At 46.9% G+C, this 26,036-nt stretch overlaps 1 protein-coding gene and 1 pseudogene across 2 annotated transcripts; both read right to left on the bottom strand.

Annotated features, from left to right (window-relative positions):
- Positions 1–308: 308 nt before the first annotated feature.
- ZBTB45 (zinc finger and BTB domain containing 45) lies at positions 309–7,840 on the bottom strand. 2 transcript variants are annotated; one of them, XM_066628317.1, is made up of 3 exons: positions 7,778–7,840; positions 4,185–5,797; positions 309–3,084 (listed from the first exon to the last, which is right to left on the bottom strand). In XM_066628317.1, exons 2-3 carry the CDS (start codon positions 5,710–5,712, stop codon positions 2,528–2,530), a joined length of 2,085 nt encoding a protein of 694 aa, XP_066484414.1. In that variant the 5' UTR covers positions 5,713–5,797; positions 7,778–7,840; the 3' UTR covers positions 309–2,527. The 2 variants fall into 2 exon arrangements, with proteins under 2 accessions (XP_066484414.1, XP_066484415.1); XM_066628318.1 differs by lacking the exon at positions 7,778–7,840 and adding an exon at positions 7,479–7,629.
- A 15,818-nt stretch (positions 7,841–23,658) lies between these two features.
- LOC136654912 (5S ribosomal RNA) lies at positions 23,659–23,775 on the bottom strand (annotated as a pseudogene).
- Between the last annotated feature and the right edge of the window lie 2,261 nt (positions 23,776–26,036).

The following is a 26,036-nucleotide window of genomic DNA, read 5'->3' as shown; positions in this document are numbered from 1 at the left end:
GCTGAGAGCAGTTACGTCAGGCCAGCACAGACTCCAGCAAGTCTCTGGAGGGCCAGGCCCTCATTGGAGACTGGGGGCTCCCCGTGGGCCGGATTGGGAGCTCCCAAGGGGCGCAAGTGGCCCCCAAGCCAGGGTTTGGGCACCCCTGGCCTAAAACATACATAAATTGCCTAAACGTGCATAAATGGGCAGGCACAAGGCAAATGAGGCTACCGCAGAGCATGTGAATTGATTTTTTAAAACTTTCAATCTTTTCAATCAAGATTTTTTCAAACTTCAAAATTTTCAATCCGCGGTTGATTAAATCCGTGGATATGGAGCCCGTGGATAAGGCGGGCCCACTGTACTGAATGGGACACTTGATTTCTTGTAGCCTGGTTTGCATAGATTACGAATGTAACAATTGCCTTGCCGGACCAAACCAAAGATTCAACAATGACTAGTACAGAATTTTGTTTCCAAGAGTGGCTAACCAGATGCAACTCCCAAGCAAAATGTGGAAAGGATGGCCTCCCCCTGTTATTTGGCCCCAATGTCTAGGGCTCAGATATCCTGCCAGTGTAAGATTTAGCAGTACTGACTAATAGTCATTGATAAGGATGATCCTCCAGATACTTGTCAGATTGCCTTTAAAAGCAAACAAACTCAGCTGGCATCACTGTATCAGGTGACTGGGAATGCCATAAGTTAAACAACGCAGCACATTTGGGTTGATGTGCATACTTGTGGGAGCTGGTGGGTGCATAGCCCTGATTTACTGCAGTGGGTGCTGGACTAGATTGCCTTCTGGTATCTTTCCAACTCTGAATGTCTACTTAACTCATTTCCAACATTCTTCAACAAGCCATACATGTTCCAACCGATACCTGGTATAGAAAAGTTCTCTGGGAAGCTGAGCAGAAAATAAGCACATTAAACATTTTATTCTTATTTTCTGACAAATGTCTGGAAAGACCAAAGGATGTTTTAACCGCACTGAGGAGCTATACTGTCCATTAGGTTCTGCGGCAGCCAAAACCACACCGGTTTCTCCCTTGGGAATGTACTGTGGTCACGGTAAGTGCTCCCCAATGAGGAAAGACAAAGAACAGCAAGGAATGCACCTGGCAGGATCCAACCGTCACTGGCTTCCAGCGACACAAATATCGAGTGTGCACTTCGCCAATCAGTCGGAAGAATTGTGCCCCTTGTAGGAAATGACACAGGCTCTTTGGTCACTGAACGAGGCCTTGATCCAAGAATCGCAGTGGAAGTGCTATACTTTGGTGGCATAACCATGTACACACTCACACTGCTTTTCCCATGGGAAAGGGGAAAACAGGGACAGGAAGTCTATTACTTGAGTGGACTTCCAGTCTATTACCTATCTATTACTTGACTGGAATAGAACAAAAAACATCCCTGAAATCTGAATACTTTTAGAAATGCAGGGCAAAAACAGCATGACTATAAGCATTGCACACACCCACAACTCACCCACAACTGCTCGCTTTAACCAAAGTACAATGAAGCATCTGATTCGAGATAGTCTCATCCTAAACACTCCAACAGATGGTAGCTTCAGCCTGAAAGCTTAGAACAGCCATGGAATTTCACATGCTCTATCTGCTATTGCAGTTCCATTGTAAGAGCTGCCTGGCTGGATCAGACCCATATGAAGCCCATTTCGTCCACATCCTGTTCCCCACAGCAGCCACCCAGATGCTCTTGGGAAGCCCATCAACAGGCCAAGAAGGCAGCAACTGTCTCCTGCTGTCAGCCCCCCCTCAATATTCCACGGCCTACTGCCTCTGAACATGGAGGTTCTACATAGTTCTAATGGCTCCTTATGGACATAAGAAGTTGCCTTATACCAGGTCAAATCGCTGGTCAATCAAACTCCATATTGTCTACTCTTGAGCAGCAGCAGCTCTACAATGCCTTGGGCAAAGGTCTTTCCCAGCCCTGCTACTCAGAATTCTTTTAAATGGAGATGTTGGGGTTTCCTGGATCTACTTTCTTCAGCATGCAAAGCTAGGGCTTTAACACAGACAGGCCAGGATTACCATTCAGGGCAGAGTTCTAAAGGGCGTCATGTCCCTAGCCACATCCTCCAACTGCTCATGGAAGTAGTGTCATCTCCCTCATCCAGTTGAGAATCTACTGCCAATCACAGTGGCCTGAAAGGAGAAGTCTCGGTTCCATGTGAATAGCTTTCCAGTTTGTAGGATGCTGGAGTGGGCAACTTTGGAGCTGTCATAGGTCAAGTCAGACCACTGGTCCATCCTGTTCAGCATTTGTCTACACTCACCAGCAATGGCCCCCCCAGGGCTTCAGGTAGGAGTCTTCTTCCCCAAAGCTAGCCGGAGATGCCAGGAATTGATTATGGGGCCTTCTACATGTAAAAAACATGCTCTACCATTGAGCAATATCCCCCTTCTCAGCTTTTCCAAATTAAATGGCTCAAGAGAAACAGCTCAGTGCCACCTCTCTGGGGCATGCTGAGGGCTGGGCAAGAGCCCTTCCGAAAGTGGCAAACAGAACTCTCTTAGGAGGTATGAGTCTGTATGGATGCCTCTGAAGCTGGGTCTCCTTTCCAGGATGTAACAGGCCCTTCTCCAGGGGCCTCCCCCTTCCAGGCCACGATGCTGCCTTCCCCTGGAGCCGGATCTCCTGCTTTCCATGCTGTGATGGCCCCCTCAGCAGATGGCTCTCCCGCTTTCCACGCCGTGGCAGTGACGATGGCTCCCTCAGTGGCAGAAACGGCAGCGGTGACGTTGGGCTTCTCCTTCCAGTCGGCGGCCGAGGCAGTGGCCGCAATGGCACCCGGCGTGTCAGGCTGCCTGCTTTTCCAGGCAGTGTGGGTGGTCATGTGGCGCTCCAGTAGGGTGCGGTGGGAGAAGTACTTGTTACAGATGCAGCACTGGAAGCGCTCGGGGCGGTGGGTGCGCATGTGTACATTGAGGGAGCTCTTCTGGGTGAAGCGCTTGCAGCAGATGGAGCACTGGAAGGCGCGCACCCCTGTGTGGGTTACCATATGCTTGAGAAGGTAGTCCCGCAGTGAGAAAGAGCGCCAGCAGATACTGCACTGATGGGGCTTCTCGCCTGTCAAAGGGAAAGAAGACACAGCCAGTTAGAATGAACATGGAATTCCAGGCTCCAAGGAGAACCTTCCCTACAGCCTGGATTTAAAGGACATCCATTCTTTGAGCTCCCCACACAGCAGTGGTTCCCAAAACATGTGCCACGGCACCCTCAGGTGCTGTGGTGAACTTACAGGGGTGCCACGGCATATCCCCAGTAGCCTCTTCTTCCTGGCACCGTCAGCTTGGATCGTGCAGGATCTCGTGCTATTCTTGCGAGATCCAATATGGTGGCGCTGCTGCAACAGGATGCTGGGAAAGAAGGGTTCTGTGACAGTGCTAAGTTTGGGCACCACTGCCTGTACTGATATCTGTGGCTAAATCAAAAAACTCAAGGGCTGCAAGTCAGCAATTCATGGATTTGCACTCTGTGTATGAGTGTGGATAGGTCTTGATATCCTTGTATGAAAGGTTAATCCTATAACGTGGAAAATTAAAGGTTTATAGCACATTTCTCAAACCGTGGGTTATGACCCACAAGTGGGTCATGACTCGGTTTCTAGTGGGTTGCAGAACACTGCCCAGAATAACCAACACTTCTGGGTTGCTGGGCTTTTGCCTTTTTCTAAAAGCAAAAAGCCCGCCTCCAGAGCACGTTCTCGCTGACTAGCATGTTTCCATATGCAGGAAAACAACATAAAAGGAGCCCCGCTGGATTAGGCCAAAGACCCATCTAGTCCATCTTTCTTATACCTCACAGTGGCCTACCAGATGCCTCAGGGAGCACATAAGACAATCAGAGACCTGAATTCTGTTGCCACTCCCTTGTATCTGGCATTCCGAGGTAGCCTAAAACCAGGAGGTTGTCCTCACCCATCATGGCTTGTAACCTGTGATGGACTTCACTTCCAGGAGTCTGTCCAATCCCTTTCTAAAGGCATCCAGGCCAGATGCCATCACCACATCCTGTGGCAAGGTCTTCTACAGACTAATTACACGCTGGGTAATGAAATATTTACCAGAACATGCTCCTGAATCAGTTTTTTCACATAAAAAAGTGCAAAACCCTAACCTCCACCCCCAAACCCCTCCCGGAAATGTCCACCTCAGAGCAGCCATTACCAGAGTGGATGAACATGTGCTTGGTGTAGTTTTTGCGGGAGCTGAATGTTTTCTGGCAATGGCTGCACTGGTAGGAGGGCTCAGAGCAGCGGGAAGGACCAGGCTGTTGGCTCAGCTGCTCCCCGCCATGCAGGCTGCCTGTCACCAGGGCGTTGGGGCTCATTTGCACCATGCTGCTGGAGCCAGCTTCCTGTTGCTGTGGCTGCTGCTGCTGCTGCATGCTGTAAAAGCTCTGGGCCACACCGCCAGGCTGGGGCAGATGGAACTGAAAGATGCTCGTGGTGCTGGTGGCCGTGTTGGCACCGCTGACCTCGGCCTTGAGCTCCCGCTGGATGCCCAGTGAGGAGACAAAGTTTAGACCTCCGCTGCTGCTGGTGCTGCGTGGTGGGAAAGCTGAGGTGGGACCGCCCAAGTCCGGCTTGAACTCGCCAGCCAAGCTTCTCAAGTTGGAGGCCTCCAAACTGCAGTCCGAGTGGAATTTCTCCCGGTCTCGTGCAGCTGAAGCCACGGCTTCTTCACCACTTTCCTCCCCCTGCCAGGATGGGATGAAGGATTCTGAAAACATATCCTGGTTCCCAAAGAAATCTTGGCCCTCTGTGGCACCATAGTCCAGGTGAAGGCTCTCCTTCCTGCTGGCCCCACTGTTGCACCCAGAATCCTTTGCCTCTGCCTCATCGCTGAAGCCCGCAGGGAAGTTTCCACTTGTGCCACACTCTGCAAAACAGCTCAGCTTGGCCTCCCTTTCGGTCACCGTCCCCTCCCTGCCTTCCCCACCACCCTCTTCCTCATCCTTGATGATGACAGGCATTGTTTCTGACAGCTGAAGCCTCACTGGCTGGCGTTGCTTGCGGCTGTGGCAACTGGGTGTGGCCTCGGTGGGATGCAGGTATGGGGTCCCCGTTTCCCCATCACTTATGCCCCCCTCGCAGGTGGCTGCCCGGACTTCCCTGTGCTGGGAGGAAAGCAAATCACGTAGCTTGTAACGCACCTCCGAGGTGCAGAGCAGCTTGGGAGGTTCCAGGTGGGTCGAGTCAAGATCGCCAGGCCGGGAGACACCACTGATGATTTCTTTGGGTGGCTGCTCTTGGGACTTGCCAGGGAGCACCCTGGGAAGGGCGAGGGGCACTGGCGGGGGGGCAGTGGGAGGTTTTGGGCTGCGGCTCTGAGAGATGATCTGGGTACATTCATCAATCACGGTCTTGATCTGGAGGATAGAGGCAGCCGTGAGGATCTGCAGAGCCTCAGACTGGGCGACCACAAGAGAGCCACTGTACATGAACTCCACCAGCTGTCGCACTACCTGGCTGGGCACCACAGGGGGCACCTCGATCTCGGAATAGCCCAACAGCAACTTATCATGGAAGAAGGGGCTGCCGGCAGCCAGCACACACCGGTGGGCACGCAGGGTGGCCTCCTGGATATGCACCGTCACATCACAGAAATGTCCGCCCAGGCGCTGCCCGTTCAGAGTCTCCAGTAAGGACTTGCTAAAGTTTTGCAGGTGGATGTAATGGACAGCTTCCGCCATGCCCAGGGTAGGATGTTCAGCGTCCCAGACCCCTCTAAAGGGCAACGTGCATCACAGTCGAGCGAGAAACTCCCTTGCATGAATCCTGAAATGCAACCGTATATTTCTTTATTAAAATGATGTACTGTATACACACACACGTGATGCTCTATAAGACCAGGTGGCTAGTAATCAAGTGTAATCATAAAAAACAATGAATACCATAAAACAAGAATCATCAGGACTAATATGATTAAAACAGAAGGCAAGATACAAGCATAAGCCAACAAAATAAACCCAATCACACTACCAAATAAACAAGGCATGGAGGAATAGAAAGGTCTTTTCTTGCCAGAGAAATTTGAGCTGTAGCTAAGTTGGGCAGACCCCTGCTTCTCCCATGATGCACTGCAGGAGCAGCCACACTGGAGTTTTCTCAAAGAGCTCTTGCCAGATTGCCATTCTTTCTACAAGTGACTTACAAAGCTTTACCAAAGGGCAATTAAAAAAAAAAAAGTTAAGAAAACCACCCGACAATGTTACCCTAACAGAGCTCTCAAAATCTTCTTCTCTGAAAACACGATGCCACTTTGAATGTATGACGTACAATCCAGTATTATTTCAATGTATACCCTGCCCTATTACAAGGCTCAGAACTATGTATTCCTACCAACACTAGTAGTAGGGCAAACCATCAATAAGACAGGTGATTAGATGGCTTGACCAAGATGCCTGGATGGCAACCAAATTCCAGTTTCCTGCAGAAAACTACTACACAACTGTAAAATGCATAAGGCTAAATCTGAATCTCACCAAAAACATCCAATTGAGAACCAGCCACACTGAAGTCCTAATTTCTCTCGCATGGAAAATACTATAATTTGTTTCTGCAACTATTTACTTAGAAAAATGTAGAAACACAGGACTGTTTTGATCCTGCCAGGAAAAAGAGAGACATCTAACTATTGCACATCCTACTACCAACAGCGTGACAGCAAGGATGGTGAGGAAAATGGACCCAGCAGATTGTAGTCCAATTCAAAAGCCCAGACTTCTTTGTGCATAGAAGGCTCATATCTCTGGCAGATATCTCTGGGCTCTACCATCCTGTTTTACTAATTGCCACTCCTTACAGCAGTGATTTTCAACCACTGTGCCGTGGCACACTGGTGTGCCCCAAATTGTCTGCAAGTGTGCCACGGGAGTTTGGGGGTGGGTCATATATTAGTGGTGCCATGGGGGACGTGAGCCCCTGGCTGGCAGGGCAGTGTACCTTGTCAATGGTAAAAAAACTGATGGTGTGCCTTGACAATTCTAGCATCTCCTCAGTGTGCCATGAGATGAAAAAGGTTGAAAATGACTATCTTACAGCAATAAAATGTCTTTGAACCCAAATGGAACCGAACCTTGTAGTTCTAATACTCATGCAGCAATTAACTCCCAAAAAAGTGAGGTTCTCTCGAGACCAGTGTTTCTCAACCAGTGGTACGGGTGCCACTAGTGATACTAGAGGTGGTGCCTGGTGATACTCACAGGACCCCTGGACACCTGGCATCGAGACCAGGAACATGACTCAACGAAAAGTGGTTGGAGGCTCAGCTTAGTGCGCAGAGCTCCAAAGCATGCTTTTCCATGCTAGAAAAAATCCTCTCATCCACCCTGACAGTCGCATTGCATCTGGCCTCCCAAACCAGAAGTACGGTAATTGGTGATGGCATCATCACGAGCTCCATCCAGCAGTACGTCCGATAGGTGGACCATGCAAAGTGGTACAGCAGAGGACGAACCTTGAGAAACACTGATCCAGACCACACCTTGTGATCAGAAAGGCTTGCTCCCAGGCTGGTGACCACAAAATGTATTCTGCACATGCTCAGAGACAACCTTTTCCATCTGACTGCATCCATTCCAGGGCTGAGCTCTGCCACCCCATTCAAAAACCTCAGTGGTAAACATGGGTCTCTTGTGCACACCAGGAATTCCTCCCTCCCCACCCTCTACAATGTGTCATTTGGGAGTCAAGGGGCGTGGCAAGCACGGGATGGGCGTGGCTTCTGCCCCGGGCTGGGGGCGGGGCCCCGCTCACCTAGTTCCTCGGTCGCCCGTCGGGACTACCCACCATATCCCGCGCACCTCCCTGCGACCTCCTCCTTCCGCACACGTGTCCTCCCTGCTGTCATCTGAAGTCACTTCCGTGCATGGGTGCCAGGTCCCGCTAGACAGCAAAATACTAGAGTGGAGAGCATGCACCACGCCAAGCCTCTGAGCTTTGCCCTACTGTCTCTGCTTTGCACTGATGACTCCTGGTTTGGTCTGGCTCTTTCACAGGTCGCAGTACACGTGTCTGCGCGCAACTGCAATGCAGTGTTTGTTTTGAACGCTTCGGGGTGCTTTTGAGGGAGGTATGGAATCAACAAGTGAACCAAGGCTGCAATTTACCTGAGAGTCATCCCCATTGGCTGCAATGGGATTGACTCCTGAGTAGACATGCACAGGATTGGGATCTAAGAGTGCAATCCTATGCGCATCTAAAACCCTGTTGTATTCTGTGGAACTTACTTGCAGGAAAGTGTAGATGGGGTTGCAGCCTGACATGATTTGCACTGCAATCTGAGGTTAGGCTTATAGAGGGGAATTTAAAACTGGGTTTATTCATGCACGTATTGGAAGACTGCCTGCTAGAAATCCACAACAGCCCCTAGAAGAAAATGACCCGGGGGCTGCTTTCGAAAGCACTGATCTTATTTCCAAAGCACTATTTCACAGTTGTGCAAAAAGATGGGCAGCAGTGCAGTAGATGCTCCTAAGAACATAATAGCACTGGACTACAATGCAAGGTTGTTGTTGTAGACAGCTTTCCACCCAGCAATGTGGGAATAATGGGACTACACTGAAGAGCTACAGCACACGTAAGCACTATGTAACTGTTATGCACAAAGATGGGTGGCAGTGCATTAGATGTTCCTAAGAACATAATAGCACTGGACTACATTGTAAGGTTGTTATTGCAGACAGCTTATGACAGGGGTGCTCAAACTTTCAACTTTAGGGATGCTGGACCTTTAACAAGTGTACAGAAGAGAGAATTGCAGCAGGTGCAACTTGTCATCCCACAGAAGACAAGCTGCACCTGCTGAAATTCTCTCTTCTGTACACTTGTTAAAGGTCCAGCATCCCTAAAGTTGAAAGTTTGAGCACCCCTGGCTTATGACAACAACCCTGCAGTGCAGTCTGTTGTTATCCCAACAGTGCACATGGGATGGGGCTGATGAGAGAGAGAGAGCACTTATGACAGCTTTATAATTCACCCTGCTGCTAATGGTGGAGGTGGAGCTGATGCTGGCTTATGTCATTAGGGTGACATTGCCGGGTTGTTGTTGTAGACAGCTTCCCACCCCTGCAATATTGGAGTGACTACACTGAAGTGTTACAGCACATGTAAGCACTATGTAACTGTTGTGCAAAAAGATGGGTGGTGTTGCCCTTGCAACATAGGAGCAACAAGGGACTACACTACGGAGATGTCACAAGAGATGCTTAAGCCTTATGACATCTCTGCAGTGTAGTCCCTTGTTATACTGCAAGGGCAGGAAGCGGTGTCTACAACAACAACCCTGCAACATAGTCCAGTGCTATTATGTTCTTAGGAACACCTACTGCACCACCACCCATCTTTTGCACAACAGTCACATAGCGCTTACATGTGCTGTGGCTCTTCAGTGTAGTCACTCCTATATCGCAGGGGTGGGAAGCTGTCTACATACAACAACAACCCTGCAATGTAATCCTTATGACATATGCCACCATCAGCTCCATCTCCACTGTGAGCAGCGGGGTGTATTAGAAAGCTGTCACAAGCTCTCGCGCAACATCAGCCCCATTCCATATGCAACGTTGGGATAACAATGGACTACACTGCAGGGTATAGTCCTGGAACAACACAGTCCTGGAACATGCTGGAATCCCTAGCATGTATGCACTGCTGAAACAGAGACGCCTGCATTGGCTCGGTCGTGTCGTGAGAATGGATGATGGCCGGATCCCAAAGGATCTCCTCTATGGAGAACTTGTGCAAGGAAAGCGCCCTACAGGTAGACCACAGCTGCAATACAAGGACATCTGCAAGAGGGATCTGAAGGCCTTAGGAGTGGACCTCAACAAGTGGGAAACCCTGGCCTCTGAGCATCCCGCTTGGAGGCAGGCTGTGCAGCATGGCCTTTCCCAGTTTGAAGAGACACTTGGCCAACAGACTGAGGCAAAGAGGCAAAGAAGGAAGGCCCATAGCCAGGGAGACAGACCAGGGACAAACTGCACTTGCTCCCAGTGTGGAAGGGATTGTCACTCCCGAATTGGCCTTTTCAGCCACACTAGACGCTGTTCCAGAACCACCTTTCAGAGCATGATACCATAGTCATTCAAAACTGAAGGTTGCCAACCACACTGCAGGGTTGTTGTCAGAAGCCACTCTGAGCCCCAAGCCTGCAATGATGGAGAAGATGCACTCTAACTCCCTTGTTGGTGTCTCATCCCCTCTACAGTTCCCCCCACAACAGGACCTGAGTCAGGAATAATGTGAATTGTAGGGAAGAGGCAGTCCAGTCACAGCTGGGATAAAGCCCTGCCCCATCACAACCCCATCACTTGTTTCCAGTGAGCTGCTGAAACTTGAACCCGGCTAACTGTGGCTTCCAATGCCAACAGGTTCTTTCAATGGGAGCACAACCATCCCCTCTAGGAGTTTTCAACTCTATACCCTCGGCCCACGCAGCGGAGGGAGAAAAATAAAACACAGAGAGCAAAACAGAACAGAATGGCCTGTTGAGACTAACCCGGAAGAGGACCATAGAGACAAACCAATTGATTGCTAGATTGGCTGATAATTTCCAAGAGCTAGGAACATAGAGTTCCAATTGAATGGGAGGTTAAGGACTAAGACAAAAATATTCCTATCTACTTGTCATTTACAACACATAAATGTGCATTTAATGATAAATGCACATTTATCTTATGTTGTAAATGAAAGTAGATAGGAATATATGTATATGATCGTATATGTATACGACACATACTTTAATGATAATCATATACATGTACGATCATATACATACATTTGTATGTATGTATCAAAATATATCATATACATACATTTGTCATAAAAGTAACATGCATGAGTGCATCTCCTCATCTTGTCTAGTTTGGCTCAGAATCAGGTTTTAGTCTATTAATATTAATAATGTGAAACTATTAATAATTAGTCCATTAATTTCATATTATTAATTATAGCCAATTAGATAATTCATTAATTAATTCATTAGCTTTTCATATTATTAATTAGTAATATTAATATTCATTTTAAATATTAACAAGTATTAATAAGCTTAATAAATAAATAAGTAAACTATTAATAAATAAATGAATAAATACTCATGACACCAAAGTGAAAACCTTTGAGAGGCCTTACTGTAAACAACATCAGGAACCACATACACCACCTTGAGCTCCTTGGAGCAAGAATATAAATTATTCATTAATAATATGAAAAACAATAATGAAGTAATAATTATTAATATGCAAATATATTAATAATTAATAACATGAAAAAGTGATTTAAAAATTAGTTCTTAGTGTGGTGTCATGGGACTAGGTCCAGGAAGACCTGGGTTCAGCTGTCCATTGGGCCTTGGAACTCACAGGTTGATCTTGGGTTACGACCCAATCCTATTCAACTTTCCAGTGCTGATGCAGCCATGCAGATAGGGCATATACTATATCCTGAGGTGGGGCAGTACTCATGGAGCCCTCCTCAAGATAGGGGAAGATAGTTTGTTCCCTTACCTTGGGGCTGCACAGTGGTTGCACTGGTGCTGGAAAGTTGGATAGGATTGGGCCCTAATGGTCCAATGCAGGATATAGTACAGTGCAGTATATTCCCATACCTTGAGGAGGCCTCTGTGACTGCCTCCCCAACGCAGGAAGCAGTGCATACTCCATTGGCATAGCAGCACCGACACTGGAAAATTGGATAGGATTGGGCCCTTAGTCACTTCCTCTCAGCAGAGCCTACTTTACAGGAGTGTTATCATAGTAAATGGGAGTAGGGCACATATGCCATACATGCTACTCTGATCTCCTTAGGGGAAGGCAAGTTCTAAATGGGAATGAGCACAATACGGTCCTTTATGTCCATATTGTGATTGTGGCTGAGAGAGGGAAGGTTTCAGATAGGTCAGCATTGTAGTGCATGATTAATTCTGCAAATCGTGCAGCACTAACGTGAGGCTGGTTTGGATTAAATCCAAATATAAAACATTCCACAGGGTGTAGCAAAGGTTAATCAGCAGTTCAGTAGTCCCCTTTCAGTCCCAACCCAGTGCTATTGATCGGCATGAGACAGCATTATGTTTAGCCCCTCCTTCTGAATAGTCACTCCCTATAATTTCTTTTAATGGGAGCCAGAGACCATTCAGCAAATAGAAAAATGGCTTTTTTATGCATAAATTAGCACTCAAATGCAGGCTGAATCCATTTTTGTTTTGAAGTAGGAAATAGTGTGTGCATGTGTTTTAATTCTATGGACGGCTTGTTAATTGGAAATCTACAAATGATGAGGATGTCTAATGGGCAGCCCGATCCTAAGCTGTGCTGGAGCCACAAGGTTGCATAGCCTGCACTGCATCCAATGCAGTTTAAGAGGCAGCTGGAGGTCTTGTTGGGGTAAGGGGGTCTATTTCCCCTTAACTTGGGTAAATCACAAGCCATCTTGGATCAGAAGAAATTGGGAAGACTGGTTAACACTGGGTGGGTCAGGAGAGGGGTTAGGATATGGTGAAGGTCTGCTCTGCTGATCCCACCCCATCTGCTGATCTGCGCCCTTTCCACCCTTCCACCCTGTGCAAAGTTACCAGTGCTGCTGGCTCTCGAGTAGTCACAAGCATGCTTTATGGCATGTTTGCAGCACTTGGAGCTGGCACAGGTAGGGCTATACCAGCTCAAAGGAGCGTTAGGATTGTGCTACTAAAGACACAGAGGACAGAGAGGATACAGATTTCCTGTAATGGAAAATATAAGTAAGTTGTAGAACGGAGGTTTCTGAGGACCAGGAGCTGGAAACTGCTGCCCCATCTGCCAATATTCTGCCAAAATTACTCCCCTGCAAGGGAGACCTGCAAACTGGAACTTGCAAACTTACTAAATTAGCCATATCTGTGCTGCAAGATCAAATCAAACAAGTTCCCAGCTCCTATGGAAACGAATTAAGATAACAGTTAAACCTGAAATGCTAGATAGCTCAGATACAAGGTCCTGTGAACAGGTGTTGCTTTACCATCAGACCAAACAAGAGATGTTTAGATTACAGTCCCAAACTGAAGATTGTGAGCTCTTTGGGGGACAGGGAACCATATATTTGGGTATCAGCAAAGCAGTATAAAAATCTTTTAAACAACAAACATTTATTTATTTATTTTATTTTGCAGTGTTAAAAGCCTTCCAACCCAATCCAGCTTTCCAGCCCTGGTGCAGCTGTGCCAACAGGGTGTGTGCTGCATCCTGTGGTGAAGGGGCAGTCACAGATTTAAGTCTCCGCCTTCTGTTCCTTGTTTTTCACCTGTGATTAAACGCAACACATGCATGCATATCTTAGAGTTAATGTTAATATTTGCCTGAATTCAGATTGTATTCCTAATGTGCTAAAAATGTCTTACACTGTGACACTTTAAGAAGGAACTGGTGATTTCAAGCTTCTTTCCTTCCTTCAATGCAATCACAATGCAGCCCTGAGGTAAGGCAACAAACATTCCCTTACCTTGAGGCCTCCAGGAACCTGTGGGGAATTAATTATCTGATTTCCAAAGCACTATTGAACAGTTGTGCAAAAAGATGGGCAGCGGCCCAGTAGATATTCCTAAGAACACAACAGCACTGGACTACATTGCAGGGTTGTTGTTGTAGACACCTTCCTGCCTTTGCAATATAGGAGTAACAGGGGACTACACTAAAGAGCTACAGCACATGTAAGCACTATGTAACTGTTGTGCAAAAAGATGGGCGGCGGTGCAGTAGATGTTCCTAAGAACATAACAGCGCTGGACTACATTGCAGGGTTCAAACGAACCTGACTCAAATCAGGGCAGAGGGCCAATTATCTCAGATTTTAGTTATCAGCTATGGAAATGGGTTGTGATGGAGCTGGACAGGTCTCTGACATTCCTTCTTTAGAAGAAACAGAACAATGGGTGGGATCACCCTTAAAGCATGTCACACTTTTAGAGCCCATTTTTTAACCACACCCTCTCCCTTGTCACATTTTGCTCCACTTTAACCAATACTGAATCCCTCCTTTGTCCCAACTTTGCTGTCCTTCCGCCCCTTATCCAGTGTCATCTTTTATAGATGGTCCGGAGGTTTCATTCCAGGCCATGTCCTGTCTTGAACTCCCAAAGAGCATTCTTTTCTGTCCGGGCCTATTCACACCTCTTGCTCCCTGGGGCAGCTGCTTCCAAGCCCTGTCCATTCTCCAGTTTTGGACAAACAAAGGCCCTCTGAGAGCCTCATTTAACTTTGGCACACATTCCTTCCAGAGCCTTCCGGTCCCTTTGCTGCCAAACTCATTGAAACAAGAAACCTGGCATGTATGCTCTCCAAACACCAAACACCAAAGCATGCTGAAGATATTATGAGGTTGATGGGGGCTCAAGTTACTTATTTATTGGGACACCTTCCTGATCTTTCATTCGGTCTTCTTGCCATTTCCTTGTGGATACAATGCCCTTGCCACTAAGTTACATCTTTCAAAGGCAGAATTTCTTCCCCTTCTTTTAGATCAGGGGTGCTCAGACTTTCAACTTTAGGGATGCTGGACCTTTAACAAGTGTATAGAAGCGAGAATTGCAGCAGGTGCAACTTGTCATCCCACAGATGACAAGCTGCACCTGCTGAAATTCTCTCTTCTGTACACTTGTTAAAGGTCCAGCATCCCTAAAGTTGAAAGTTTGAGCACCCCTGTTTTAGATTCTTCCCCAGTGCTTTTATCCCCACCCTTTTTGGTCTATTTGTTTCCCACATGTGTGCACTGCTTTTCAGCCATAATGGTTGTCAAAGCAGTTCACAATAACAAATTCAGATTTATAAGCAGACAATGTATCCTCTCAGAAGGACAGATTCAGAATACCAGCTTCTTTAAGCAATATTATGCTTTATTAAATTATTAAAGCAATTATTAAAGCAATTATGCTTTAATTATTAAGCAATAACTTCATGTTGATGCTTGCCCTGCAGGGTGGTGGTGAACTGTCTTTAGCTTGTTAGTGAATTTTTTAATTGCAGGTTCTAATGTAAGTCTGTTGTAGGTTTTGATCTTTACCCAATATACTCCACAAGAGCCTTTGAAAGAGGATGCCCAGTCCCCAAAAGTGCAAGAATGTGAGCCAAGATGTAAGCATATACAATATGTATGCATGTATGTGAAGAATCATTTCCGCCTACTTCTCTGTATTCTTTGGAGCTAAATGGTAGCCTAAAAGTTGCACTTCGAAAATCCAGATTCACTTTAGATTTCCTTCACTCTACAGCAGGGTCGGCAAACTTTCAACTTTAGGGATCCTGGACCTTGAACAATTGTACAGAAGAGGAAATTTCAGCAGGTGCAGCTTGTCATCTCACAGCTGGTAAGCTGCACTTGCTGAAATTCTCTCTCATACACAATTGTTAAAGGTCCAGGATCCCTAAAGTTGAAAGTTTGCCCATCCTTGCTCCACAGTATGTGAGGGTGAATGCATGTCACAGTCCAGGGTCTCTCTGACCAATCTTACACACTGATTCATTGGCCAAACAACCCCAGCATTGGCGTACCTGTGAGGGTCAAATACGCTGGGGTGCCATGCCTGTGGGGTCATCTTCCTCACCCCCCAATGCTTTCCTGACCCCTGTCTAGAGGGCCTTTAAACCTCATTTCCTGTTTTCAGCTGAAAATAGGCCCTCAGAAGGCCTTAATGAAGGCCTTCTTCTAAAAACCAGAAGTGAGGTTAAAAGGCCCCCAGATGAAATGGGGGCGGGCACCTCTCCTATGTGGGGAGGACAGCATTCTGCAATCCTGGCCCCAGGTGGCACAGGGGCCAGGATCACCTGTGACCCCCAGTGAGTCAGAAATGCATGTTCTCAATTTGTTCTTGTGTATTCCATTATCTCAAGGGTCTTAACATTCCATGAGAGAGCAGGGTACAGTTCCTAGGCAAAAAAGTCAAACACTGAATATAAGGTCTTGCGCACTTTCACCTGACTGGTCACCAAATAGGTGGACATATGAGTCCTACAGGCTAACTTCTCAGCCCTTGCAAACTCTGGGCTCCCTCAAATTCCAGGGACTCAGGGCCCAATCCTATCCAACTTTCAGGTCCGGTATATACACAGTGTAGCCCCATGGTAAGGGAACACAGGTTCCGGTACCTTGAGAAGGCCCCGGTGGCTGCCCCTCCACCACAGGATGCACTGCACACCCCACTGGGCAAAACTGCACCAGCACCGGAAAATTGGACAGGATTGGGCTCTCAGGCCTCATGGCTCATACCTGCCCTTGTTGAAGCAGACCTTATGGAAATTGGCACTCTCCCGGCCATTTGAAGCTGTATGGTCTTCTGCAAAAACAGGCAGGTGCCAGTTATAAGTATGGTTGGGCAAGTGAGTAAGCTTTTCACCCAGTTTTTAATAAGAGTTAGAAATACTTAGGGTGCTTCTCTCAACCAAGTGACAGTTCCATTTCCCAAACGTGATGTATATCCCCCGGCTTCTTTGGATTGGAGATAGCAGTAGATCAAACAATAACTATTTTTTCCTTGTTAGTTAAGTTTTAATTGTGGGTCCTCACTGAACTCTTTTCTAGACTTTGATCCTAACCCAAGGAGGTACATAGAGGACATGCAAAGAGGACATGCCTTCCCCAAAAGCACAAGGACACAAGTCACGTCTATGTGTGTGCGTGTAAGTGAGGGGATTGCTTTGGCTAACTTATCTCTCTGTCTTTCTCTTCCTTGAAGTTGAATGATTCTCTAGCTCAGTGGTTGTCAAACGTTTTAGCACCAGGACCCACTTTTTAGAATGGCAATCTGTCAGGTCCCACTGGAAGTGATGTCATTAACTTGGAAGTGATGTCATGACCATCAAGCAGGAAAATTTTTAACACGCCGCATGTGACAAAATCAAATCAATCAAGTAAGTAAATTAAAAGTTTACAATAAGTTAAAAAATTTATTTAAAATAAAGACAAACCCTACCTAACCCTCCCAAGCAGTTGCTGATCTGTTTAAAAAAAAATTCCACAAATATCCAAAAGGCTACAATCCTATCCCCACTTACCCGGGGGTAAGTTCCATTGACTATCTTTGTTAAAAGCATATATATCGTAGCCTGTTCGAAGTACAGATCTGTAACATGTCCCCAAATGCAGTCACATCCCATCAAGTCTAAGGCTGCAATACTAACCACACTTTCCTGAGAGTAAGCCCCATTGAACAAAATAGGACTTACTTCTGAGTAGACCTGGTTAGGATTGTGCCCTATTAAAAATAAAATGCCCATTGAAATTCTGACCCACAGTTTGAGAAACGCTGCTCTAGCAGCAAGAAAAAGTACTATCCCCCTCCTTGGTTTTTCTGCTCTTCCTTTCCCCATCAGTTAAGTGCTACCTCTGACCTAGAATCTGTTTTCCCTGGAGAAGTTTCATCCAATAATGTTTATCCATTATTTTTCTGGCTCTTTCACTTACAGTAATTAACAGTGTTTCTCTCCTAGTTAATTGTTTGTAACCAACAGCAACATACTTACCAGCAATATTATAATCATATGCTGTTCCTTCTATTCAGCATATCAGTTTGGATATCTGATCACATTGTTTATAGACTGTACATTAATTTTTCTTAGTTGTTTGGAACAGAGGGGACCCCAGATTACTTTTCATTCTTATGGTGACCATTGGTGTGGCATGTGCATCATGACCAATGACTACAAGATCCCTGGATCGGCATGTTTGGGGTCACGTGTAAATGCACAATGCATGTATCACCAGAGCATGTGTGTTAACAAAGGGCTTTGCTGTGGGGTGGGGCAGATGTTTTTCAGAGCCCTTCTAGTCCAGGATGTGTTCTTACAGCTACCATTGTTGCTCCTCTGGAAATGTGACAGGGATAGGAACATGAGGAGGAAGTAAGTTTTTGCCTGCTAGACCTACTCCTGGCTGGCCATTTCAGTGCTCCATCTTCAGACAAGCACTGAATGCGTGGACACTCAGAAGAGAGAGGCACATTAATGCAGGGGGCATGGCCAACCAGTTTGGTTCTGTTTATCCCCTCCACATGTTAAATGAACATTGGAAGGGTAATTATGGGACACACTAGCTCTTGCAGAGCTCCAGTGTGGGGTAAAGCCGGGAAGGCAGCCATGAGAAGACCTCTGGATCTCAGACATTCTGATGCCCATGGCTCCATTCAAATCTGCATTTGGTGCCCTGGAGCATTTGATGTGTTTCCAAATCCTGACATGAACTTACCAGGGAGATGAGATGTTTATTGGCACACTGGATTTCGCCATTTCCATTTGCAAAACGGGATTGGCCAGGTGATCAACACTAGCTGTGCAGCTCATCCTTGTTTGATCTTACTTTGCTCCTGTAAATACAAGTAACTTAACAATCAATACAAGTGTTTGGAAAGTAATAAGCCAGTATGCGTGTGACAGCTGTGTTTTCTCAGTTGTGTATGAGAGTAGTGGTGTAGTAGTGAATGTTGAAGTGCAGGAGCTTGTAATGACACTCCCCATAGCCACACCCCACTAAGATGATACAACAATAAAATCAGCCTTAAGGTTCTTCATTCTTCATTAGAGAGTTTTTCTTCGCTTGCTTTGTGCTTTGGGCTAAGTGCTGGCACAGTTCCTGCTTTGAAATTAATTGTTCCAGTATTTTTTTCATCAAAGATCAAGTTCTTGAACTGTCTTTACCTTTGTTGAGGAAGAAATACAGACCCACCAAAAAACATGAAGAAAAAAGCTACACATAATTAAGCGTCCTGTGTCTTACAACAGAAAATACAAACACTGAACCTACTTACTTACTTACTTATGGTATTTTTACCCCGCCTTTCTCCCCAAAGAGACCCAAGGTAGCTGGTAACCAGGTAACCACTCTTGAGGCTGAATCTTATTCTCCCCCCCCCACCATTGCAGCCATGCCAAATAGACAAAGGTTGCATTCCATTTGTGGGGGGCGGGGGCTTCAGCAGGGAAAGGGGAATTTAAATTTCCTTACCCTCACGTAAGCCCCCCCAACCCGTAATGTGTCTCCTTGGATGTGCACCAGCAAGTTTGCCACCAACAAGTTTGGGTACCAACAAGTCCAAGGAGAGAAAGGGGTTAGGGAGGCTTCTGCCAGAGGGGTAAGATCTTTCGTGGGCCAACCAAAACAGATCCTCCCCCTCCTGCTGCCTCCCCACCCCTTTTACACCCCTCCCTTCCCGGTTTTGCCCCCTCCCTATCTCCTTTCTGCCCTCCCGCAACCTCCTCCCGCATCTCCTGATGTCTTACCTGCTCTGGTGAGCAGGGACCTCAGTGATGGCATGGGTGGGAAGGCGTAGGTCTTCCTGCCGGCACTCCCGGCAGCATGTGAACTTGCATGCAATCAGCGCTGTTGTAGGAGTCTTGCCGCCATTGGGCAGCAAGGGAAAGATTGAGCTGTTTGTCAGATAATCAAAGGACTTCCTTGGGAGCATATATGACATCCACAAGAACATGGCAGAGGCTGTAGTCTGTTCAGAAGACTACGATAATCTCTGATACAAGTGTTGGTAAAATACCTGGGGCAAAGGCAGCAACATGTTGGCAGTTTGGCATCACAGAGGGACAGCCTACTGACTTCTCTTACCACTCATTCCTATGCTGCCCTTAAACTGGCAGATTTTGTGAAGCCTGGACTGCTGGCACTGCAGCTGCTCTGTCATTCTGTGGCTTGCTACTGACAGCTCAGGAGCTGAGCAGTGGCAGCATCACCAGCAGTGGCAGGCCACAGAACCTCCACTGGTGCAGGTAGGTCAGCAGTGGGGTGGTTTGGGGAAGGACTGGGGCAGATTGGGGTGGGGAGGTCAGGAGGTTCAGGGGAAGAAAGCATGTCAATAGCTTTCTCCTGAGATGCTCCTTTTCTAGGTGCAGGGACATTTTTTTTGAAAGGGGAGTATTCAACCATGAACCCATCCCTGACTCCACAACCTGAAGTGGTCCAGTCCGGCAACATCCTTTGATTCTACTGATGGTATCCACCAGCCCTAATAATGAGAGGCTGAGCTACACACAGTACAAAGATTGGAGGCACTTGTGCCATCCATTCATTCACAGTGTGTACATTCTACTGGCTGCTTGCCTGTAGAAACACTGTTGGAACTCACAATCTCATGGGAAAGGAGTAGCAGTTTGTGCTGTAGGAGGATTATGTAATGATGGCTACTAATTTTCCTGCCCCATTGTTTGCCATATTTCTAATAATGGTTTAACCCAGGGCTGGCCTGCTAATGAGGTGTGGTAGATTGGCAGAGGGAAGCACCAACCACTCCCCTGGCCAATTCACCAGTTACGCCAACTACCATCACCCCTCCCTTACCCTGCAGCTACCTCTTGCTTCACACTCTTCATCACTGACACCCTTCAAATAGTGACCCGCACAAGCCTCTGCCAGCTGCAGCTTGCTCAGCAGAGCCGATCCTGGTTTCTAACCACGGTATCAGGTCATTCTGAGATAACATGGCTCCATTTTTTCAGCATGGCCATTTAACATTGGGACAAGAAGCAATGGATATCAACTGGCATTGAATCAAGGATTCAAGATTTTTCAAGACATTTTGGGTGCTGGGATAGAACTGCTAAGAATATATGAAGATGTGACCATTTCTGCTCAAATCTGTCCCCGTGTAATAACTGACCCAGAGATGGGGGGTGGACTTGATGACCTTGAGAGTACCCTTCAGCTATGTACTCCAAGTAGTCACCTTAGATGCAGCTCTAATTGTTTCAGAGGTGCATCTATTGGCATGGTTCATACCCTGCAAATAGCAGCCCCTTGAGGGATTTTTTTTTTTTAACCCAGAAAGAGTTCCTGCTCTGCATTCCAGTAAAAGGCAAAGATCCTTAATTAGTTCTAGCTGGAAGTACTGTTTGGAAAATCTGGCCTGTTTCCTGCAGTGCCCAGAAGGGAATGCAGTTCTTTTGTCGAAATCTAGGCTTGTGTGCACCTGACTGTGCAATCTCTTTGAAGGTGAAAAGGCCCCTCTCTGGGCTGAACAAGGAATCTAAGCAGCCCTTCCCCTGATAGGACAGACCTCCATTCCCAAACCTTCCAGAGCCAGCATGCAAAATAATTGTAGCCTTTCCAAGAGAAATGATAAACCGCACTCCTTTCCTTTTTTCATTTTGCCATGTGCCTGGCTCCTTCCCATTCAGGACAGACTGCCAGGGGGAGCCAATACAGAAGGTTCTTTGTCTCGTACAGCGTGCCTGACCTACATTTCTAAGGGACAGCTCTGGGTTTCTACAGCTTTATGGCGCTGCAAAATAAAATAGGCTAAGATTCCAGACAAAGAAAGAAAACCTCCAAAGGAATCGTCCAGAACACCGAGATCTCTGAATGGGATTGTGTGGGTGTGTGAAGATAAGCATTGCCGGCTCAGCAATTTCTTCCCAAACAAGTTACATCTTTTCCTTTAGCTCCTCTGGTGCTTCAAGGCACTCAAAACATGTATGTAAACTTCCTGATACCAAATCAGACTATTGGTATTACTCTGTTGCATGTAAGTGTACATAACTGTAACTGAACCCCAAGACAATGCAGCTTTGGAAGATGAATGGAAGACTCTTTCCTACTGGCTGCAACCCACTGCCCCCCCCCCCCTTCATTGCTTTTCCCCCTGTGTGGTTTGAAATGAGAGTTTGTGATAGGAAATTTGTGTTCTCAAACTCCTGGGAGTGGACCTGGCTGGGAAAAGTAGTTGAAGCAGATAAACGTTGGGTGGGGAAACAATTAAGTACCCTCTGTGGAGGGCACCAGGATGCAGGTCTCTTGTTATCTGGTGTGCTCCCTGGGGCATTTGGTGGGCTGCTGTGAGATACAGGAGGCTGGACTAGATGGGCCTATGGCCTGATCCAGTGGGGCTGTTCTTATGTTCTTATGCTGCACCACTCCACCCCTCCCAAAGCTTCATTTCCATAGAAGAAAAGATTTAGCTACATTTATAGCCCAATCCTATCTAACTCCCCCCATCCCCCGCTAATTTACCCAGACCAGCCGGGCACTTTTGGTTCCCAGATGTCTCCTCCAGGTAAGGGAACATTTGTTCTTTCGCCCCAGGGCAAGCCTCCACTGCCCTGATGGGTCTGTGTGAACCTGAGCCAGCTACTTTGCTTGTGCAAGTTCATGTGGACCCAGGTAGGTGGGTCAAGGCCAGGTGGGTCATGTGGACCCAGGTAGGTGGGTCAAGGTGGGTTAAGGTGGGTCAACTTTAGATATAGGCTGATGGGTTCTGAGCTGTCTGTGACAGATCAGGAGAGAGATCTTGGGGTGGTGGTGGACAGGTCAATGAAAGTGTCGACCCAATGTGCGGCGGCAGTGAAGAAGGCCACTGCTTGGGATCATTAGGAAGGGTATTGAGAACAAAGGGCACCAGGATGAAGTCTCTTGTTATCTGGTGTGCTCCCTGGGGCATTTGGTGGGACGCTGTGAGATACAGGAAGCTGGACTAGATGGGCCTACGGCCTGATCCAGTGGGGCTGTTCTTATGTTCTTATGTGGGTCTGTCTTTGTGATCTGAACCATGTGGAGTCAGTTGAACATATCCTTTTGTTCTGTCCCTTGCGTAAGACCCTGCGACAGAAACATCTTATGCCCATCCTAGTGCGCTTCCGGGGATGGGCAGAGGCAGATGTGCTACAAGCACTTTTGTCAGTAGAGAAGGGAGAAACTCTTATCAACATCTCTTGTTTTGTCACCACAGTCATAAGTACGCAGGAAATGAGACTGGAAGCTTATCCCTGTATGAGATCAGCTAATGGGGGCACTATTGACTATTGGATTTTTCCTGTGTGTGACATGCATTTATGGATTATGGAGCCATCTTCTGATCTTATATAAATTTTGAATTTTATTCGTATATTGTTTTGATGTATATATATATATATATATGCCAATAAAGGTTACAACAACAACTATTGGCAGTAGAAAAAGGACAGAGCTCCCTGCTGTACACAGTTGATTTTGGTCTATTACAATTGTGTATCTAAAGCAAGAAAATTGCTTTTGAGAGAGCCAAAGTAATGTCATAGATGTTTTGATGACCATAGTATATACAGTACAGTACACTAATTTATTTTGTTCTGCTGCTATCTCTGATCAAAACTTGTTATTTTTTTTTTTAAGACATTGCCATAGAGAGGAAGAAGAGCAGCTAGAGCTATTTTTAAGAACCATGACTTGGATGAGGAGACACCCCTCCCTGTGTGGCTGTTAACATCTACTGAAGCTGCTTGGCAACAACTTCAGGGGGCCGGGGGGCTAAGTCTGTTGGGAGTTTCAGTCATGTAATTAATGTAATGTAATTGACTGATCATATAATTTGGCACTTACTCTTGGATCTTGCAGGAATATCCCAGTCACATTATATTGCCCACACTTCCTTTAAAACAAAAAAAGAAATGAGCAATTCTCATTGTAGAACTCCCCCATTGCAGCGAAATTGCACGGAGAGAAGCCATGCTTTCACACTCATAATCTGGCTGGTTATTTTAATCTGAAGGCTGGTTTGAGGCTGTAGTAACTATGTTTGGGAAAACTTTGGACATGCTTCTTCTGCACATGCAGCTGAATAGGAAGAAAGACCTCTCTTGGCCTGCTCCTGTCTATCACTCCTTGGTGTCCAACCTTCAGTCTGGAAAGACTATGGTATAAGCCTACAGCACCCGGTATTCCCAGGTGGTCTCCCATCCAAGTACTAACCAGGCCTGACCCTGCTTAGCTTCCGAGATCAAATGGGATCGGGCATGTGCAGGGTAACAGTTGCTGCCTTGATATGCAGAAATCAATAGGAACCTTTTCAGGGCAGGGAGATGTCATTTTAACATCTGCTCAAGTCTGCAGATCAAGCTGCAATTCAATGAACTGGAGATTGCCCAGCAATGCTTCCCAATGTTTCATCTGACTTACCTCATCAGTGGATCAGACCACATGAGCAGGGGTGGCCCAACCATGAGGCAACCTGAGGCCGCTTGCATCAGCGGCGGATTGCAAGGGGAGCCAGAGGGCGGTAGATTCGGGGTGACTTTCTCTCTGCTACCACCTCCCTCCAACTGGCCACAGACTCACCCACCTCCTTACCATGATTCTCATGCAATTTCCTGGAAGTGCAAGATTACTGGTTTTATTTGCAGGGACCATATGAATAAAGGAGCTCCTTGGCATGGTCCCTTTAAATAAAACCAGAAGGCCCAGGTTTCAGAAAATTACATGAGGAGCACCGTAAGGGGTGTTTTTCTCCCTTACAACACACCACAGCAGAGGCATTGGTGGTGTAGGGCAGCATCTGAAGTTGCACCACCCCAGCACATGAGACGTGGGAGATCCATGCTTGGATCTCCCGATGCATTTTCTTCTGTTTATTTATATATTTTGCAGGGCCCACGAGTAGGGGGTGCAGGGTGTAGATTGTATTTGGTCCGGGATCAAAAGGGGGGCCCAGAAATGGAGGGAGGGCCAGAAATTTCCTGAGATTGTACATTTTCCAATCTCACCCCAACTTGCTGCCTGCACTGGATCCCTGTAGCCCTTGCTGCATGGCCTCTGCCATTACTGACACTGTGCCAGCGCAAACCTGGCCTCCTACAAGGCATGCTGGGCACAAAAGATGGAGGCTGGGCTGAGCTGGATGCCAGGTCTACTGGGTGGGTAAGACCTTGGCTCCAGAGACTTTTCCAGCAGATGCCATCCTCCCACTATCCTGTTTTGCCCCTTCCCTGTCCTGTTCCACCCACCCCCACTGCCATCCTCCCCTGTTTCGTCCCCTCCCCTCCCTCTTTGGGAAGAGGCCCCCAAAATACTTTGTACCCCCTGATAAAATTCCTCTAGGAGGCCCTGGTATTTTGTACTTCAAAGTGGCAGGGAGCAAGTGCCCTACCCTGATAGTTAGCTCACCCTCACCCACAACCCTGTTGTGGCATTATGACCTGGAGATTACAAAAAGTCTGCAATCCTGAGCTTGCGTGCTTGCTAGCTCTGTAAAAATCAAGAGGATTTCCTTCAGTGAAGATATGTTTCAGATAGAAACCTTAGTGAGAAATATACATATATTCTTCTTTCAGAAGTCTTAACATGTAGGGCAAAGCTTGCTCCCTGCCTGAGAAATGCATGTCACCCCTTCTGCACTTTCTCCCATTTTTTTTTTCTAGGTGCTACCACCATGCATCTTGTTGCTTATTAACACAAAGAAAGAAAGTATAAAGGGTGTTCGGTGGGCTAGAGTCAATATATAACCAGGAGAGAATTTGGACTTTGTCTGAAAGTCGCTTGTGAGAGCAGAAAGCAGCTTATGTAGGTTTCACCTTTGGCCTCTGCACGTGTAGGGGAAGAATATCTTCCTACCATTTCTTCAGTTACCTTCATTCACCTGCAAGCAAAAACAGGTCTTAGAGAAGAATGTCTGGAGGGCGATTTCAGGGTGTGTCTGCATTTCAATATTGCTTGTACAGTGTATTTCATTTCTGTGTGCCTTATCGCAGGCCAGGCTGGTGCCTATGAAACTCAAATTCCAGTGGTGGTCCTGGCAGTTTTCCCACCAGAAGCCATCCTCTTTAAAGAAAGGGGAGGAGAAGAGGGTGGCCCTCATACTGGTGCAGAACTGTACTGACAGTGGTTGTGTAGCCCAATGTGCAAAAAAACCAATGGCGGAGGGAGTGGGTTGCAGTGCCATACCCCCCCAGCCTGGTGCCTAGGGCATTTACCCTCATTGTCCCCCTCTGGGTACGCCTCCCTTTTTTGGACTTGCATTCTGCCCCATTGCTGCATCCTCCACTGCTGTGGTTTCTAAGTTCTTTAAATACAGGTTTGAGTACAGTATTTGAATCCAGTTAGATGGTAGCATCAGCTAAATGTGTGTTCGACTGTGCAAACCTTTGCAGGTCTATGCAGAATGAAGTCCAATTGAGTTCTGTGGGCAATCAGCCATCATCCAAAGACTCACAGGAACAAGATAGGGGTGTGTCTGGGGTCTAGCCAAAACTCTCACCCTCTGCACAGTTCTGCTCTTTACACAACATGCGATAAGAATGTGAAA

The sequence above is a fragment of the Tiliqua scincoides genome, chromosome 5 (genome assembly GCF_035046505.1).
Source record: "Tiliqua scincoides isolate rTilSci1 chromosome 5, rTilSci1.hap2, whole genome shotgun sequence".
In the NCBI taxonomy this organism is placed as follows: domain Eukaryota; kingdom Metazoa; phylum Chordata; class Lepidosauria; order Squamata; family Scincidae; genus Tiliqua; species Tiliqua scincoides.
The sequence above is the reverse complement of the archived record's forward strand: the minus strand, read 5'-3'. Positions and strand labels throughout refer to the sequence as shown.

What these genes read in the sequence shown, in the direction of transcription:
- ZBTB45 (XM_066628317.1), bottom strand. Translation starts at nt 5,712, where the DNA reads ATGGCGGAAGCTGTCCATTACATCCACCTGCAAAACTTTAGCAAGTCC. An exon ending in GCACATGTTCATCCACTCTG is followed by an intron (nt 3,085 to 4,184) that starts GTAATGGCTGCT and finishes TCCCTTTGACAG; the next exon opens with GCGAGAAGCCCCATCAGTGC.